We start from the raw sequence: 21,277 nt of genomic DNA on the forward strand, positions 1-21,277 counted from the left end.
TATATTCTTTGTCATCTAACAATGGAGCCAATAATCAAAGGTGAAAGCATACAAGTCAAGCTAATAAAAGGGTCTCTGCCCATAAAGAGCATTGATTTCAATTTGTCAAATTTACTTTGCTTGTGGTTCCATTTTCTCAAACATATCTATATACATCAACATGTAATAGTAGATATATATGGCAATTGATATATATGATCAATTTTGTAACTATAGTACACTACTCAATATGGTTTAATATTATATATTTAATGAATGTACATGTATCACGAGGAATATTCTACAGTTAAAGAGTAGGTATAGTTTATTGAGTACACAGTGAGTAAGTCACATATAAATCTATAAAAACTTTTACTAAAGGCAAAGAATGATAAAAAGAAGTAATATGATTGAGACGGAATATAAGCAAAGCCCATATCCGAAACTTTGACAAGTCTAGAATAATGGTACTTTTAAAAGGTAACTAAACCCAGTTTGAAGCAAGGTACCAAACAACAGTCTAGTAAGTACTACACTTTTTTTACCCTTATGCATGCACTATATAAAGGAGCGTAGAACTAAACCAAATGGCAACCAAACACAAATTATCAATTCTTTTCTTATAATATCTTCTAATAGTATTACTAGTTAGTGTCTTTGACATTCTTCTTTGCCAAAGCCAAGAATGGACACAAAAACCACAGCAGCCCTTCCACCACAAAATTTGGCCTCAGCCTATGCAGTTCCTCAAAACCAGCTGGCCTCAACACCAGCAGCAGCCTCTCCCTATGCAGTGCCACAAAACCAGCTAACAACACCTGCTGCATATGCACCCACTGCGGCCCTTGCACCAACTGCATCACCTCATCATCAGAACCTATCATCATCTGGGGTTACACCGCACCATAACCTAGCCTCCTCAGGCATTGTGCCTCATCATCAGAACCTTTCTTCATCTGGGGTTGCACCGCACCATAACCTAGCCACCTCAGGCATTGTGCCTCATCACCAGAACATGGCTGGGTCCGGGATCGGTGCGCCTCTCCAGAAGATTGGTCATGCTGCTGCTGCTGCTGGAATTCTTCCGAATAATGCTGCACGCTTTTTGGGTTCGGACAACCGAGCTGCTCGCTCATCGGGGTTTGGACTGGATGGCCGCTCTGCTCGTAGCGCACTTGGATTGGATGGGCGTGCTTCTCGCACTCTTGGACTTGACAGCCGTGCAGCCCGTGGTGGAATGTCTGATGAGACTGAACTGAGCAAGAGAATTATGGAGCTTCATGAGTCTGATGAACATGGTCTTGCTGTTAAGCCTGTTCTGAACGTCATCGATGTCATTTTTCACCGTGCCACTGCTGACCTACCAGGATTCACTGAGGTATTACATATTACATTATAACTTAGATATAAAGTAATTGTTAGAGAGTTATAATTAATTTGATAATATTATTTATAACATTATTGGCTGAAAGAGTAACACACACAAAAAGAAAAAAATAATAGAAACAAAAATCTATACCCCTTTATCTAATTTTCTAGATCTATGGCTCGCTAACAATAATCTATATTATAGAGTCTTAACACTTCCCTTTTTACAGTAACAACTATATATATATCTTTATATATTAAAAGTGTTTATCTAACGGCATTTCTTGGTTTAACACAATATACTTAAAAATAAAAGAATATTCTGTTAAATTTAACGATTAGGTTTGATCTCGCGTTAACAAATAAATCCAATAATTAAACCCAAAAAATTAAACAATCTTTTAAATATTAATAATATCTTTTTAAATTAAAAAAATCATTTTAGCCACCTATCTTGGGAGAATATTAATAATTTTTTTTTTATTTATTTTTTAAAAAAGAAAAATCTTTATATATTAAAGTTAACCTCACATTATCTAATGTTTAATTTCTCTGGATAAGCATAGGAAGCAGAAATACCACTTCTATCTTTGTGTGATTGCAGATATACCACTTCTGTCATTGACCCACTTTTTAGCTTTATAAATGGAGATGTTCATATAATATTAACACTTAACAGAATATTTATAGATATAAACTTACATTACAATACTATGTTAAAAAAAGAACTAAATAGAATAATCTACTACTCCAATAATAAATTTATTTACAATTTTATAATTACACTAATATTATTTTTAATACATTATTAAATAATATTTCAAATATAGATATTTAATTTTTTCAAACAAAAAATTTGTAATCTTTAAAAATAAAATACATTCAAAATCTTAAAAAGACCCAAATCTTAAATGAAACTAGCAATACGTGGCTCGACACGTACATTCACCTAGTATATATATATATGTGTGTGTTTTTTAAAAAATATGGTGTAAATTAATAAATTAGAATAAGTTATACTTTAATTAATTTATGGAAGCTGTATATTGTAATTATGCATACATGGACTTTACTCAAACAACTCGATCTAAGTTAATTTTTTTAAAAACTTTTGGTTATTTTCAATGATCTATTAATACAGCATTCGGACATTGTTAAGGATGACAAGGCAAATGTCATATATTCTGTTGCTAATCTTCAAGACAATGTCGAAATCCCAGCTAGGATTGTCAGTGCAATTTCCTGCGAGGTAATACACCTTTAATTTAAAATTTAATTGGTGATGACAAAATTGGTTGACTTGTTTGACCCTTTGGTACACATATGATAACAGATCCTCAGCAAATGCTCCGCTGGAGTGGATGTGCACACCATAACCATGGAAATACTAAACATAATCAAACACTACGGATGGGACTCGAAGGTGCTGCTAGCCTTGGTGGCATTTGCTGTGACCTTTGGCGAGTTTCGCCTTGTCCTCCAGCAATACTCAACCAACCCACTTGCCAAAGCGGTTGCTATTCTCAAACAATTGCCTGAACTTTTAGAGCATTCTGGAGCTTTGAAGCCAAAGCTCGACGCTCTCTATGATCTCATCAAGGAAATCATTGATGTAACCAAGAAAATTGTTGACTTCTATGACCTTCCAAGGAACGAGTATTTTACTGCTGAGTCTCCTGAACTTTTGGCTGCTGCTTCTCATATTCCAACTGCTGTTTACTGGACCATTCGCAGCATTGTCGTTTCTTCAACACAAATTTTGGCACTCACCGGCATGGGCATCGAGTATGTGTATATATATATTAGTTTGATAATTTGGCTTAATTGTACTATATATATATATGTATGTAGTCATGATATGACTTTTTGACATGTTTGACCAGGTATCTAACTGAGCCTTGGGAGCTATCTTCATTGGCCCATAAGCTCAACAACATCAAAGGGCATGTGGTTGACATTATCGAACGCTGTTACAAGTTTGTTGGTGGGTTATACATAACATATAAATTTATACACCTTCCTATATGTACTATATATGTATTATGTATATATAACTATTGCTAATATAAATAAGGTGCATGCTAATACAGAGAAGCAGAAACAAGATGAAGCATACGAGTATCTTGTGCGTATTTTCCAACTTACTCACATCGATAACTCAAAGCCTTTGAGGGTTTTGTTCAATGAAGATCCGAACGCACTCTACGATTGCTACAACAAGAAAAGGGTATATATGCTCAGAGAAATCAATATTCAATTTGTTATATATTAATTGATTTGAAAATAAATACATATATATTTGGTATGTTTGGAACAGATTGTCATTGAGGATTTGAAGAGAAAAGTGGTGGCCTTATTCATCACAGAAGTTGATCCTGAACTCATTCGTTCTTCTGAATATGCAATCTTACAACAAATGTACGCTGAAAAGAGGCACAGCATGACAAGATCCGAGAGTCAATACGAAGTGGTTTGGGTTCCAATCTCAAATGTATGGAATGATGAGAAGTATAGAGTGTTTGATAGGCTAAAAGAGCAAATGGAATGGCACTCGGTTCACCACCCTTCAGCAGTGACCCCAGTGGCCCCAAGATTCTTCAGAGAGAAGTGGGGCTTTGTTAAGAAGCCTATGCTTGTAGTGATCGACACTCAAGGCCGAGTTGTGCACCACAATGCCATTCACATGATGTGTATTTGGGGAAGCCTAGCTTACCCTTTCACTGCCAACAGAGAAAAATTGTTGTGGGAGGATAATGCATGGACCATGGATCTACTCATTGACGGCCTTGACCCTAGTGCTGCTGAGTGGGTAAGTCTTTATATATATACTAGTTGACACAATAGTATTGGTATAGTACTATGTTATACATATATACTAATAAATAACATCTTTTATTTATTGGTTTATAGATCCAACAACAAAAGCATGTTTGCGTGTATGGAGGAGAAGACATTGACTGGATCAGAAAATTCACAAGAATTGCCAAGGAAGTGGCTCGAACATCTGGAATTCATCTAGAGTTACTTTATGTGGGGAAGAGCAAACCTCACGAGAAAGCAACAAGGAACATCATTGACATTATTCAGAATGAGAACTTGAGCAGAACCTTGGACTGGAATCTCATATGGTACTTCTGGATGAGATTGGAGAGCATGTGGCACTCTAAGGGGCAACTTACCACAAGTGCATCTGTCAAGACTGACCATGTCATGCAAGGAATTATTGCCATACTGAGTTACGGGTCGAGCAGCCAAGGTTGGGCCGCCATCAGCAGAGGTTTTGAGGGAATGGCTAAGGGCAATGGGGAGCACATGTACAGAGGCTTGGCTGAGCACGACCAATGGAGAACGAGAGAATTAGAGGTGGGTTTCGTGCCTGCTCTTATTGAGTACCTTGAGAAGCTCCATATCGATGCACCGCACCATTGCACCAGCCTCATTTTGCCAGCCACTGGTGCAATGCCTGACACTGTGGCCTGCTCTGAGTGTGGTCGTTTGATGGAGAGGTACACCATGTTCCGCTGCTGCCTTGACTATTGATGACCATGCATCATGAGTTCCAATTGATATGGATAATACTATAGCATGGCGCCTCCTTTTTGGGACGTCATCATAAATAAATTTTATGAGAATGTGTTGTTGCTGTTGTCGTTGTTGTTTGTTTGTTTCAACGTATTTATTTTTATTTCATTTCAATATTTTGGGACAGAAAATTTTATCTTGTATTATTTGTATTGCTGGTTGCTTCTCAAGGGAAGCCAAGTTTGCAGCTATATTTAATTATTGAATAAAGAAATAATATTCGCGGCTTTTCATGCAGTACACCTAATTACATATCTACTATATTATATAGTTTTTTTTTTTTTTTGAAAAATTTACATACATTACTAATTTTTTTTCATTTTCTTTCAATTATATTGTGACAGGCGGATTATAACATTTTTACTGTTTTTTTTTTTAATTCGGCAGTGTACTACCTTTTGTAAACACACGTTTTATTGTCTTTTTTTAATTGTTTGGGACGTGAAATGCACAAAAGTGGGCTGTAAACACACTTTTTGATTGTTTGTAAACACATTTATTATTTTTAATATTTAATAATTATTATATTATTTTTTAATTAAAAGATTGATGGGATGTGGGTTGTTACAAAAGTGACATGTTTTCTTACATTTTTTTTTATTATTTAAATAGCTTTAAAAATCTCACCCCTCATGTCCCACTATTCATCTTCTTCGTCATCTTCATCTTTTAGTTTTTTTACATAAATTCAACCCCCATGTTCTAATATTCATCTTCTTCTTCTAGTTTTTTTTTTTAGGAACTTATTGTGAAGTGAGTGGTTTCTATTTTTTTTTTATTATTATTTTTCATCTTAAACTTCCTTATACATTTTCTACTTTTTTTGTTGGAATTCTTCTATAAATATTATTTTTCCTCATTAACAATGATTGTTAACCGATCTTCCTCCCCTGTTGCCAAAAAGTCCCCAAAACAACCTCAGAAAAATAAAATCCGAGCATCAATTGACAAGAAGAGTTTGAAAGATAATCCTCCTAGCCATACTTCCACAGAACCTGCTAAAAGAAAACTAGGTTCTGGTACTTCAAAGAATAATAAATCAAAAATACTCTCAATCTGTGTTGGAGAACTCCGACTATGATTTTGAGTTTGAGCCAAAGTTCCAAAATCTCCCAAATCTGATAAGATTTTTTTTCTATTGATCTTGTGTTGTTTTAGGGTTTTTTTCAAGTTGATTATATTTCCTATTTCTTTTTTTTTTTTGCTTGTTTTTTTTTATTAGTCCTATTTTATAGTTTTCTGTTTGTTTGACTCTGTGTCTTGTTGTTGTTTTGGTTTTATTTTGTCAACTCTTACACTATGTTTGGTAGGAGGGAGAGATGGGTTGATGGAGAGGGGTGGAGGGAGAGTAATGGAAGGATAGACTAAATCACTTGTTTGGCAAGAGGGAGAGAAGGAGGGAGAGGAGAGATGGAGGGAGGCATTCTCCCTTTAAACCTTCAAAATTTAATCTCTCCAAATTTAAAAGGATTGTAGGAAAAGACAAAAATACATTTTACAAAATACAATAACTATCCTTAAAAAAATATTTTATTTTTAAAATGACAATTTTGTAATTTTACTAATCAATTTTTTCTCCATCCTTCCCACATCACACTTAATACCAAACAATACAAAGAAGCTTAACAATCCTTTCTATCCCTCTTACTCTCCATCCTCTCTAACCTCTCCATCCATCCTACTCTCCCTCCCTCCCACCAAACATAGCCTTAGGGAAAGGGTAAATACCAAGTGAAGATTGTTCAATCAACTGATCTGTTTGAAGACATAATTAGGAAAAGAGTTTTTGAGGTGTGTCATTTCATTATTTTGTTTTAATTGTTTTTTTATGCTTGTTTTTTATGTTCTTTATTTTATTTTTATTTTTGTGTTGTTTTAGTACTGTTTTCTTATGTTTTTTTTATAGGATTGGGAATCCTATGGAGATAACATAATGGCATTCTTCATTATTGTAGTGACAACGTTTATGCTGTCGGATTCCAAGGTAACATTTGACCATCCTTTTTGCTTAATCCAACTCAATGCTTCCTTCATACCAATAGCTTCCACCATGTCTGAGTTGAATCTCCCTTTTGTGCTCGATTGCACCGCGTCACTTAAATCGCCATCACTATCCCGAGCCACAATTTCATATCCATAATAACCCACATTGTCAAATATGGCTCCATCAACATTGACCTTAATCATTCCCCTTTGTGGTTTCGTCCACTGCTCTCGACTCCCCTCATTAACTTCATTGTTTGATGGAGAGTCAAAACTCTTTGCTTGAGCAGCCTTGTATTGATTAAGTGTAGCTTTTGTCAAAAAAAACCATATTATGAACACTTGGATCTTTCTTATTCCACACAAGTTCATTCCTTGCCTTCCATATTACCCAACATAAATCCACAGTTGGACACTATTCTGCCACCAACTTGGAAAACTTTCCTCTGCACTAGCACGGCCTGATCCCAACAGCAATCGCCAACAACCTTTCACCCTCGGACAGTCGACTAGTATATGCACGAGTGTTTTAGGCATACTTTTGCACATCGGACTTTTTCTGGAGAGTCATACCAATTTCCATGCTCATCCTCAATCGAGAAACATCTGTTATGAATCCTTCTCAATTTTAGAGAGGCATGGAAAATGTGTGAGTTCTCATCACCATATTTAGCTCAACTCACCTTAGCTTTTTTGTGCCATGAAGCTAGCAAATGCCTTACTAACTTCTGCAAATTTTCCTCTTAGTTCCTGTTCTTGATTCATAAATCCCACATTCAGTGGTTCCTTGTTCAGTTTAGCTTGCAGATCAGCCAACGCTTCTCTTGTAGTAAGTATTGTCTTCTGTATGTCTGTAAAACCAGTTTGGTTTATATGTTTCAGCACCATCTTCAATCTTCTTAGTTTCTGCACAAGACAATACATTTTCGTCCCTCTAATATTTTCTTGCCAGGCCTTGCTTACCAAGTCATCATACTCAAGAGCTCGTTTTCACATGTTGAAATACCTAAATGACTTCCTCCCACAGATCATATTTTCATAAATAGTCACCAAGATAGGACTATGGTCGAAACTTAGTTCAGGTAGAACATATATCCTATTATTAAAAAAAACACAAATACATATACATACATATACACACTCACAAATATATAAACAACAACAATAAAAAAAAAATCATATTTTTGACAATTTTCAAAACATTAAATTATTTTTTCTTTAAAGAAAAATAAAATTATTAACCTAAATTTACACATATATATATACATATACACTATATACATGTACATACTGACACACACATATATATTCATATATATATATACATACACACAAATATATACATATATAATCATACACACATATGTATATACTATTATTAAAAAATACTTAAATACATATACATATATATACACACTCACACACATATAAACAACAACAATATTTATTGAATCATATTTTTCACAATTTTCACAACATTAGATAAACTTTTCTTAAAAGAAAAATAAAATTATTATCATAATATTATACAATTTCATAGAAAAATATTATACATACATTTACATAATCAAATTTTATTTCAATATAACACAAAAAAAAAAAAAAATACACACAAAAAAAATAAAATAAAATTATATTTATATTCTTTAAACTTTTTACCAATCTCTGTTTTAACACAAATCAAATTTTTCAAAAACACAAAAAAAAAATATATATATTTAAAGAAAAAATACATAAATCCACAAATACTTTTTTTCTAAAAAATATAAAAAGAAAAACAAAACTTACCAACAAAAAAGTGGAGGCGGGGCATAGGTCCAGGCGATGGCCGGCGGGAAGGGTCCGGGCAATTGGTGGAGTCCGGGAGGTCGGTGGGGGAGGCAGGGGGTCGGGCTTTTATTTCAGACGAGGATTTTTTTTTTGGTTTAGAGTAGAGAAAAGAAAAAAAAATTGAGAAGAGAAATGAAGAAGAAGAAGAAGAAGAAGGGAGGGGGTTGGGTTTTAATGAAAATTGGTAAGACTTTTAGGGGCGACAAAAGTGGCCCCTAATACTATGGGTGGGAAAAATCTCACCTTTTCCAATGGAAAAATTTTAATATTTTTAGAGGCGAAAAATGTCGCCCCTAATACACTAAATTCGCCCCTAAAGTTATTCGTCGCCCCTAAAAGTTTCCAAAGTTAAAAAAAACTCAGTTTCTTTAGGGGCGACAACTTTATGTCGCCTCTAATACCCCCCTCTTTAGGGGCGACAATATCTCCCTCCTAAAATTGTCTCCCTTAAAAATCAAAATTGTTTTAGTGAATTGTCTCTAAACTTGAAATAAGCAAAGATTTGGGTCTTTATGTAAGCAAGTTGTAGAAACGCAAAAAGAGATAGATAAAATCTTAAGTGCTAATGCCCTTGAGGTTCGAATGGATGAAGTGATGGCTCTAGAACTTAAATTGGATGACCTTATGAACAGGGAAGAACTTTATTAGAAACAGAGATCGAGGTCAGAGTGGATGATGGTAGGTGATAGAAATACGAAATACTTTCATAACAAAGTGTCGGTGAGGAAGAAGAGGAATACTATTACTGAGATTATGACGGAAACTGGCCAACAACTCTGTGTTGAGGATGAGATTGTTGTTGATGAAGTGGAGCGGTACTTTACAGATATTTTTAAAATAACCAACCCGACAAATGAGCAAATCCGGCGTGGTACAAAGATTGTTAATTCGCGTATTTCGGTGGCCAATAATGAGCATTTAATGACACCATTCACTCAAGAAGATATTCACCAGGTTGTTAAAGCTATTGGCGCAACTAAAGCTCTGGGACCATACGGATATCATGCTTTATTTTTCTAGAGATTTTGGGATATTATGGGAGAAATAGTCAACCAAGTATGTCTTGCAATCTTAGATGATGGTGCTTCGGTGCGACAATTTAATAAGTCAAAGTGGAGTTGATACCAAAAGTACAAAAACTAAGATTGGTTAAAGAGTATCGACCTATTCTTGAGTGTTGAGGCTGAATTGGAAGATTATTGTGTAAACTTTTTAGTAAGTTCTTAGATTGGATGTTTGATAAATTAATACGAAAAGATAGCGAGAGTCTCTTGATAAGATACGAGAGGTATTGTTTCTCTTTTCATATAGTTTAGATTTAATCCATATATATTATATTGAGATGCTTGGGAATATGGTTCATAGATTAGATTATTTTTAATTAAACTCATTGTCGCTTTTCTAACTCTGATATGGACCGTAAAAATTAACACAAGTCTGGGTATGGGATCAGGGTTTGGGGTTTGGGGTGGGGTCCGTGTCTAGGTTTAGGTTCGGGTTTGGATTCGAGTCCGAGTCGGGATCGGGGTTCCGGTCTTAGTCCGGCTTTGGGTCCAAGTCTAGGTTAATGGGACTGAAGTCTAAAATATTAATTAAAATAAAAAATTTGCGTAAAAAATTTTTGAAAGTGATTTTTTTTTTGTTTTTACAATTTTTAAAATTTTAATTCTTAATTAAAAAATTGAAAAGTAAATACAGTTCTATAGAACATATTTTTGAAATATATTTTTACTTATCCAATTAAAAAAAATAAAATAACAATTAAAAAACTGTTACCAAACGCACCCATAATTTATATAATTTTGTAAAAGTACATTGTTATGGAGTCTTTTTTTTTAAGAGAGTTAAATATATTTTTATATTTCAATCCCTTTATTTAAAAAACAAATCTATGTTTGCCTCTTTTTTCTTTTCATTGTGACCCCTTTTGACATAGGTGGCTGGCTCCTCACTCCTTGATTTTTATACTAAATAATATAAAACAACATTACATTGAAAAAAAATTATTACACTTATGCTTCTAATTATTTTTTTATATTATTTATGTATTTTTAAGTTGTAGGAGTTTCGCTTTTGAATTTTAACATGTTTCAAATAGTATTTTTAGATTTGTTTAAGATTACTAAAATTTGTTTCCCAAACTATATTGACATTTTTAAATTTAAAGACTTTCATTCAATTTTATTAACATTTTATTAACATACACTTGACATAGATAATAGTTTAATGGACACGATTTGGTATATGTTAAAATTTTGAAATATAATTTGGTACATATATATCGAAGTTTAAAGGGGTAAGTTAAAAAATACCACTTTTTTAATCAATTAATCAAATTTATGTCTAATTTTATATTTAATTGAAACATATCTCTTTTTATATGTATTGTACCCAAAATACCCTGACATAAGAGAGTCAAATAGAGAGTATCTTAAAGTGACAAGGACAAAATTGATACAATGTTTAAAAAAAATGTTTAAAAAAAAGGTAAAAATAATAGACTTTAAAAAATAGGGTAAAAATAAAAGAGGACAATATGAAAAAAAGTATAGAGTGTAATTTCCTCATCTAAAAGCACAATTTGATATAGAGATATATGTTAGTAAATTGAACCCAATTGAACAAAAGATAAAAAAATTAAATTACACATGTTAAGTGTAACTTGTAGGTCAACATATGACATTATGAATAAATAAACTACGGCGGATCATGAGGATAACTTCAATACTTGATAAACAAGCGACCGAATAAATAAGAGAGACAAAAACAGCTTATATAAATCTTCGCATGAAAATTAACGCGACAAAATCTTTAGTCAAAAACACCAAATTGATCACACACAGTGGTGTACGTACCAATGGCCAGCCTCTCTAATTATAGAAGGGAAAAAAAGAAAGAAGTTTCTTCTGCATGAAACATAGGAAGCGGATCCTCTGTCCAAATAACCTGTCCATTCCTCTGTCTAACCAATTAAAACAATCTATCTCATTAATAACTTGACAGATTTTTATTTATCAACTCCATTCCGTTAGTTTATTATATTCCTTATATAGAATATTTAATTATAATAATAATAATAAAATGGTCCCTCCTTCCTAGTTTTGCTATACTAATATTACAAGTTAACTCGAACCCTACAGAATTATATATTTGTATTTTGTACAATTCTAATTCTACCATAAGAAGGACCGAGACCCCAGAAGCGTAGTAAACGTAGCTAGGAACCCCAAACACCACGGCCACGACCATCATCGCCGTACAGATTATATCAATGACGAATCCGGCACCCGAGTCGACTGAGATATCTCTATATATATATATTTAGTTATTCATTTGTTCGGTGGTTCAGTTTTTCTTTACAGGTTCAAGTTTTAATTTCTTAGAGTTTCATGGATGATTTTCAGTGGCAATTTATTTACTTTTCTTTGTGTGTTTATAGAGATGATTTGGTTCTATATTCTTTAGTATGTGTTGTTCTTTTGTTTACTTTCAGATCACACATTGGAAGGTTCTCATTCGGTTTTCAGTCCGATCAGTTTTCTCCCATCTTCCGTCCATCTTAGTTGAAGATAGTGACACAAGACGGCCATGGCTGAGTGTGGTAGCGCGTTTCAGCCAGCGGTGCGAGTTTCACGTCAAAGTTTTATGGTTGCAAAAATCTCGGCATAAGTATTTTTTAATTTTTATATAATCAAATTTATATAATATTAAATTATATTCCGTGAATGGTGGGTATATTAATGTCATTAATTATTTTATTATTATATTACTAATTGTATTAATTTTATAATTAATTTTTTATTTTTATTTTATTTTATGAATTTCCTTTTATATGACGTTTTTTAATTATTTATTTCAAACACATTTTTACAGCAATTTTTTTTAAATTTTCGTATCTTAAGATTTCTTATGTTTATTTTATTTATTTTTCTGTTTTTTATTGCAATATTTATTTTATTTTAATGGTGTAATTTTAGTTTAAACATTTTCTTTTATTGTTTTTATGTTTAATTCAATTTTTTATTTTATTCTTTTGGACATGATTCAGTTTATTTGTTTTAGTGAATATTAAAGTTTTTTTCTTTATTTGATATGATTATTATTTTGGTACCTTATATTAATCTTTTAAGAAAATTTAATTTCCTAATTGTTTTTACCATATATTTAAGAACAATTAATGGGTACCATTTATAAGGATTCTAAGGCACGTCTTAATTTTTATAGTTTTTGTTAAAAGTCAATTTTTTACTTTTTATTATGAATTCATTATAAGTTTTTTCTTCTTAAAGAATTTTGCTTTTGTATTTCTTTCAGTGTTGTAAAATTATGTGGTGGATATTCGATTTGACCACTTAGCTGAAGACGAAATTGAAGGACGTTACTTAATTTTCGTAAATTTGTGTATACTTAATTATTGATTGATATCAGTGTTAATTTTTCCTATAATTATGGTTTCTACATTTATGGTATTTAATTTAATTTGCATTTTCTTTAATTTTGGGAGTAATAATTATATTTCTACGTTTACCTTTTTTTGGAATCATGATTATAAATATAGCATTTTTTTGAATGGATAAAAATAGCATTATTTATATTGATTTTGTTCTATTTTGCGTCATTATATATGGCTTTGGCGCCTTATAAGGCTTTAGCACCTATTATATGGTTGGGCCCCTAATTATTTAGGGTAGTTTGTTTAAATTTTCATGTTTTTCGGTATTGAATGTATAAGAAAATTTTGACACAATAATATTTTAAAAGTTAATAAGTTATGCACTATACAGATTTATTAGTCGGAATAAAATGATTATTTTAGTTAAGGTATGATTTAAAGAATATTTTAAACTGAAATAAGGTTTAAGAGGGTTTACTTTAAACTCTAATTCCTATTAGCTATGTTTTGGTTTATATTTTTTAGAAATTTTCAGCATAAAAGGAAAGTGTTTTGAATTTTAGTATTCAGATTTTAATATTATAACTAATTAAGTAAATTGAAGAATAAGAATTTGTGGATCTTGTAATAAAGGGAGGTGGAAACACTTATGGTCTAATGAGAATATATTGGTTTAGATATATTTGGAAAGTCAAATTATTATGAAAATTTAGTTTGTTCTCAATATTATGGGAATGTACCAAAATTATTATATTATTTGTATTTTTAAAGAATTTCTGGATGAGTGGTATTAGTTTTTTGATGGAAGAAATGAAAGTACAAATTTGATGGATGAGTTGTGCCATTGTTTATGGCTTTGGTGCTTTTTAAGGTTTTCGCGCATGATTTATGGCTGGCCCCTAATTATTTAGGGTAATTGGTTAAAATTACAAGATATCATGAATTTTAAAAATATTATAAAATTTAATAGCTAACAATTATGGTATATATTTATGAGATTATTGCCTTATTAGTTTATTATAGATAACACAATATTAATTTTGGGTATATAAATTATAAATATGAGTTTATTATAGATAACATAATATTAATTTTGGTATATAAATTATAAATGTGAGATTTTGTAATAAATTGGAGATAGGGACATTAATTGTGAATTGAGAATACTTTGTTTTATTTTAATTTTTATTTTTGGGAAGATATTGAAATAAATGGAAAGTAAATGCTAATGAAGTATTGAGATTATTGCCTTATTAGTTGTATAGGCAAATACTAATATGAATAGTTTTTATAATAATTTGAATGGTATAATAATTAGGAGGTTATCTATTTAAATAATAAATAAGGAAGCATTGTGTCATGATAATACCGAATTGGATTAATTAATATTAATTTAATATTATTAATTAAATGTATGATGAAGTGGTAATAGCAAAATGGTACTTTTTGAATGTGAAAAGTGCAATTTTAAGTTTTAAGGATATTAATACAATTTTAATTTAATTTAGGTTGAATAAAGATTATAGATACTATGTTTTACGCTGTAAATAAAAGGGTAAATATCATTTTGGACCCTCTGTTTTACAAAAGTTACCAATTGGACCCTGTGTTTTGTTAAATGACAAAATGGACCTTATATTTTCTAAAATAGTACAAATAGGATCCTGAATTGATTTTTTGTCAAAATAAAGTTTAATTATAATCCGATCTAAAAGTGTTATGACAAAACTGTTTACATTTTTTGTATCTGTTCGTATTAAGCATTGTCTTCAAGTTGGTTGTATTAAAAAAAAAGTTGTCAAAAATTAAGCTCAGGGTCCTATTTTTACTATTTTAGAAAATAGAGGGTTCATTTTGTCATTTAACAAAACACAGGGTCCAATTTGTAACTTTTGCAAAATACAGGGTCCAAAATAGTATTTACCCTAAATAAAATAATAAATAATTTGACTTAATAAGGATTTTAACATGTTTTAGTCTATAAATAAGTAATATTTTTAAGAGATAAAATGAAATAATTAGTATATAATATTTTGAATATTTAAAGAATAATGGGTATTAAAAAGAAATTTTTTATTTATGTTTGATTTTAAAAGGGTAAAAGTAAGGAATAGAGATCCTATGAAGGTTATGAAGTAGAATGCTATAATTTAGTTGTTACTAGCCAAAGGGTAATCCCTTTGGCTAGTTCTAGTATTTTATAGGGAGATCTAGTTGCTTAATCTTGGTGGTTGGTTGATTCTCTTCAGTTTGAATAGTTTTCTAATTAAAGTTTTATGCTGTTTTTTGATGTTTTTTTCAGGTGGAACTATTTTATTGAGTTAGGAGCGTTGTTTGAAGATGTTATAGCTTTATTGTCTAAATTTCCGGGGGCAGTTTTGTCCCATGGGGCTCGCTCTAAGATTTTAGCGGCCCATGGTTGGCAAAGCATGCTCTGCGGTTAGACGATGAGCTATCCTGGTTCGAGGAGGTTCCAGCGCCGGTGGCGGACGTGGGCGTCGTAAATTCATGAGTGATTTTAATCACTTTGTCAAAAAAAAAAAAAAAACAAATTATAATAATAATAATAAAAATAAGACTTTTTCAAATACAACATTTATTAATGGGATCCAGTATTTATCATACTTATTGAGAAAAGGAAACTGATTCTTTTTAATATATATATATATTTAAATTTTAATCAATTTTTTTAAAATAAATTATTTTAGAAATTGTATAAGATGGTTCTATAATTTTTTGGTATAAAGTTCTAAAATAATTTAATTTTTTTTTAAAAAAAAAAAAAGAAAGCAGTTTTTTTTTATTTATTTATTTGTTTTTTTTTTTTTGAAAAAAACCTTATTATCATTATTTTTAACCATTCTTTTCAACAAAAAAGAAAAAAACAATTCGTTTATCCATTTTTTTTAACAATGTTCCTTATTCATTATTTTTCATCATTATTTTGTAACATAATAATTAATATATATGTTTTATTATAAATAATAAAAAAACTATATATATATTTTGAGAGAACTCAAAATCGATTGTATTGTTGCTACAAAAAAAAAAAAATTAATTGTATTGTATATTTTATTAAAGAAAAAAAATCTATTATAATTATATTAAAAAAAATGTACTTTCCTTTTAATTATACAAATGAATTTTTCTTTATATTATATTTATAAAAAAAATTATTATATAATTTTATACTTAAAAAACTATGGCTTACTTCAAAAAAAAAAAATACATAAAATAATATATTAGGATTGAAATGCACATTTTTCACTAGTGATAATTTTTTTTACTTGATAAATAATCACTATCTTAATAATTTTGCAATATCATGAGTAAATACATTGTTTGTGAAAAATAAATAAATACAAACAATACAAACTAAATAATCATCATCCAATAATTTTAAATAACTAATAATATCTCTTTATTCAAAAAAAAAAAATAACAAATAACTAATAATATCTCTAAAAACAAAACGAGACCCGAAGAAAATACATTAACAAACTAGTCTTTCACAACTTTAAGGGGTGTTTAATTTATAATCAAATCTTGAAATACAATATGCTGCCACTTGCACCTTTAAAAGCTGCATAAATATTCAAAGTTAAAAAGAATAAATAAGAACATATAAAATATATATTACCATTACATATATGTAAATAAATATTACCTATTGTCTTTCATTTTCAAGTTGATGAAGTTTAGATATGGTTTCTTGTAGAGAATGAATGTGTCTAGACATCATAAAACAAACAATTAAAATTATATTTATATACATAAGTGACTAAAGAATTGAATTACCAAATCAAGATTGGTATATTGTACCTGTTGTAATAATTCCATCATGCTGGTTGTTGCACATTATTTTCTAATTCATCTCCAAATTTTGCATCTTTTGTCCATCTTTTCAAAATATAATGGAGAGGATTCTGGTAAGGTTGCTGTCTTAAGTGCCTCTCCCCAGAGTGATTCTGGTAAGGTTGAATGACTGATCATACTCCTTACCATATCTTTAAGAGTACGGTTTCGTCTTTCAGCAACACCATTCATGCTAGGAGATCCTGGCATAGTGTACTGTGGGACAATTCCACACTCCTCTAGATATCTGGCAAAAGGTCCTGGACGTTGTTCACCTGATCCGTCATATCTGCCATAGTACTCACCACCACGGTCAGACCTGACTTGCTTTATTCTTTTGCTAAGTTGATTCTCAACTTCAGCCTTAAAAGATTTGAACACGTCCAACACTTGAGACTTTTCATGAAGTAGAAATAGGTACGCATATCTTGAGTAATCATCTATGAATGATACAAAATATCGTTGACCATTCCAAGAAGGTGTAGGAAATGGCCCACAAATATCTGTATGTATCAACTCTAAGACATCGGTAGCTCTTTTCGCACCCAATTTCTTTGTTTTGGTATGTTTGCCTTTGATGCATTCAATACAAACATCAAAGTCTGAAAAATCAATTGAATCTAAAATTCCATCAGATACAAGTCGCTCAACTCTATTTCTAGAGATGTGACCTAACCGTTTGTGCCATAAGGAACTTGATTTTTCATAATCCATTTTACGCTTAGTACCACGTGATTCCACATTCAAGGTTTCATTATAAGAAGCAACAGTGTCAAGCAAATATAAGTTGTCATAAACCATAAGTGAACCAGTTCCAACAGTATTTGAATTAATAGATAAACTAAAGCAATTGTTTCCAAATGAACAACAATAACCCAATTTGTCCAAACAAGAAACAGAAACCAAATTCCGTCTAAAAGACGGTACAACAAAAGTATCTATTAAGTCCAAATAGTAACCAGTACTTAACAACAACGTAAAATGCCCTATTGCTTCCACATTTACCGACTTGCCATCTCCCACATAAATGCATCTTTCAGCATCATTTGGCTTTCGGTAACTCAGGCAACCCTGCATAGAAACACTGATGTTAGTAGTAGCACCGGAATCTAACCACCAAGTGTTTCTTGGTACTGAAGCTAAATTTACCTCAGAACAGACCAAAGTAAGAAATGTACCTTTCTTTGCTCGCCATGCAATATACTTAGCACATTCCTTCTTCATGTGTCCTTTCATGTTGCAAAAGAAACAACCATCGTCACTGTTGGTTTGAGTTTGTTTCTTATGTGCAGGACCTTTATCCTTAGCAGCCTCATTCTTTCTTTTCTTGCCCTTATCCTTAGAGGTGCTTGCCAAATGAGCACTTTCAGTCTTTTCTTGCTTCAATCTTTCTTCCTCTTGAACACAAAATGAAATGAGCTCATTAAGAGTCCACTTCTCCCTTTGGCAGTTGTAACTGACCTTAAATTGACTGAATTGTGGAGGAAGAGAGATAAGCACTAAATGCACAAGCAAGTCATCCGAAAGCTCAAGCTTTAGTGCCTTCAACTTTGAAGCAAGGTGAGACATTTCCATAATGTACTCCCTTATATTTTCCTTGCCCTTAAACTTCATGGAAATAAGTTTCTTTAAAAGAGTACTTGTTTCCGCCTTATCGCTTTTTGCAAAGCGCTTCTCAATTTCAGCAAGGAAAGTTGTGGCATCGGTGACCTCCTCGGACACCGCACCCCTAAAAGCCTCAGGTATGCCGCGCTTAATGATCATAAGACTCATGCGGTTTGAACGGTCCCACTTCTCATAAATCCTCCTTTGCTCGGAGGTACTGGTATCCGTAAGAGAAGCAGGACGATCCATCCTTAATGCAAGGTCAAGATCCATGCAGCCAAGAACAATAAAAATGTTCTCCTTCCAGTCCTTAAAGTTATTACCATTAAGGACCGGTACCGAATTAAGGTTAGCAGATACACTAGCAACAGCTGAAAAGAACAATACAATTACATAAATAACATGCTCATATAAGAATCCGAATAAAACAATAAATTCAAATAATGGTTGATCCCATCTCAAGATACCAAACACAACATTAATATTAAGTCTTTGGACAGTAATATTAATTGCAAGCGGTACTCTTGTTGTAGTGATCAAATATTGACAATAAATTATGTCAAACAATATGTAATCTTTGGACTAACAAATTGTTCACATAAAATACCTTATAATTGTCACACATTTATCACCACAAACATGCATGAAATTCAACCAAATATTAACTCACCTTTGGGTTAGTTAATAAATTTATGAATCACATACACACAATTATCATAATATTTTTATTAAATTAATCTACACAAAAGAAATCACTTTGGTGATATTTTGTTTCAATTAATTTAATTAAATATTAGATATCTTTAATAAACTTTAAACCAAAATTTGAATTAAATTGTTACTGTATTATTATTATAATTAAAACTATTATTTATTTTAATAAAATAATAATAATAATGATGCATTACATCCATTCTCGCAGTATCCATTCATGCATAATGAAAACATATATTACTGTGTGAACTTTAATGCATCATGATACATTACTGTTAAAAAAAACAAAACAAAAAATAACATAAAATAAAATTGAATGCATCATGCATTCGGTGTAACAGAATCACCAGAACCGACTTTCAAATCATATATGTATATATATATATATATATATACAATTCAAACGAATAGCCATCAAATCATAAAGTATGTTGAACAAAATCAATAAGCAATATATCAAAGTTTCTATCGCACATCGAATATATATATAAAGTATGCGATCAACTTTTATATGTATAAATATACTTATAGTTGTTCATCGCAGAAATATATTACTGCAAATTCAAAAATTCAATCGCATGCAATATATATACCTACGATTGAACAAATTTGCAGCGATGGAACATTTAAATATATAGCATGATTAACTAAATATTCTAATTGCAAAAAAAAAAAAAAAAAAAAAATAATTTAATGGAAGATCAATACTACCATAAATTCTCAAGAATTAATTTAGGGATGCTCTTGATACCACATGTTAGAAATACTATAAATCTGTATATAGCCCTAATTAATTCAAGAGAATCAAACAATAAAATTAAGAATAGCGGAAGCGTACCGGAGTCCATAGAATCGATTTTTGATTGGTATGATCTTCCAATTTTGCATCAAAACCTTTGAAACCTTTTTTTCCTGATGATGGGGATTCAAGAACTCTGGAAAAATACTGATACGATGCAAAATGGGGACCCATACCTGTTATATTACCAATTGTTACAACAGTTGGTAATATTTATTAATAATTTCTAATTTGGCCCCTCATCAAATCAGAAACTATTTAATTGGTATCCACATATTAAAATCATGACAATCATGCCCTTAAGTCATAAACTTTATTCCAAAATAGACCACATAAATTTGACTTATTTATTTGATGACCCAACACACATTTTATATATACAGTTGTGACCCCAATTATTTCTAACAGTTTCATCATAAAGGAGAGCAGCACCAAAAACAGTTGTTTGTTTATGATTATTAACTCCAAGAAACATCGCAAAAGGTCTCCCATCTTGATTTTTTTTATATGTAGTATCAAAGCTTACAACATCACCAAAATAAGAGTATGATTGTATCATCTTTGCATCTGCCCAAAAAATATTCGTGATCAAATCATCCACATCCACTTGTATAGCATAAAAGAAGTTTGGATCTTGTATCTGCATACGTTGAAGGTACTCTAAAACACCGCCTGTATCTCCAATTTTCATTTGGGTCATTCTTTTTGTTCGAAGATAATTCTTGTAATCAACTGGAATCATACCAAGATTTTCTCGACCACCGGCTCTCCTTGCCATCAATTCACAACTTTCTTTAGGAGAAATTCCTGAGCGATCAGCCATATCTATTTCAGCTGCTTGAACTGCAGTCACTCGTCGATGTGATCTATGTAAATGACTCTTACTAGGGCTAGTTGTAACATGAGTATGCTCAGCAATAAATTCAACAACACGATATCGATTAGTTTGTCGAGAGCAAATTTTCATCATTGCTAAACAACCAAATCTTGTTTCTGCTCTATGACGTATTACTTCCACATCTCGCTTATCTTTCTCGCGGTAACCTTGGCATGAACAACAAAAGATTCTATCTATCATTCTACCATTCTTATTATCCTTTTGTCCTTTACTTTTACGAATACTAAATCCAACCTTATAAGCATAACTATTATAAAAATCATATGCTTCC

The 21,277-nt window shown here is 31.3% G+C and overlaps 1 protein-coding gene across 1 annotated transcript; it reads left to right on the forward strand.

Moving 5' to 3' along the window:
* The first annotated feature begins 555 nt into the window (after window positions 1–555).
* Window positions 556–5,166, forward strand: LOC115712621 (protein SIEVE ELEMENT OCCLUSION B). The gene is made up of 7 exons (XM_030640927.2): window positions 556–1,357; window positions 2,489–2,596; window positions 2,681–3,132; window positions 3,231–3,331; window positions 3,438–3,574; window positions 3,665–4,156; window positions 4,258–5,166. The coding sequence occupies exons 1-7, from the start codon at window positions 665–667 to the stop codon at window positions 4,885–4,887; spliced, it is 2,613 nt and encodes an 870-aa protein (XP_030496787.2). The 5' UTR covers window positions 556–664; the 3' UTR covers window positions 4,888–5,166.
* The last annotated feature ends 16,111 nt before the right edge of the window (window positions 5,167–21,277 follow it).

This window comes from Cannabis sativa, chromosome 4 (genome assembly GCF_029168945.1).
Source record: "Cannabis sativa cultivar Pink pepper isolate KNU-18-1 chromosome 4, ASM2916894v1, whole genome shotgun sequence".
In the NCBI taxonomy this organism is placed as follows: Eukaryota; Viridiplantae; Streptophyta; class Magnoliopsida; order Rosales; family Cannabaceae; genus Cannabis; species Cannabis sativa.

What these genes read in the sequence shown, in the direction of transcription:
- LOC115712621 (XM_030640927.2), top strand. Translation starts at nt 665, where the DNA reads ATGGACACAAAAACCACAGCAGCCCTTCCACCACAAAATTTGGCCTCA. An exon ending in TCAGTGCAATTTCCTGCGAG is followed by an intron (nt 2,597 to 2,680) that starts GTAATACACCTT and finishes ATATGATAACAG; the next exon opens with ATCCTCAGCAAATGCTCCGC. An exon ending in ACGCTGTTACAAGTTTGTTG is followed by an intron (nt 3,332 to 3,437) that starts GTGGGTTATACA and finishes ATGCTAATACAG; the next exon opens with AGAAGCAGAAACAAGATGAA.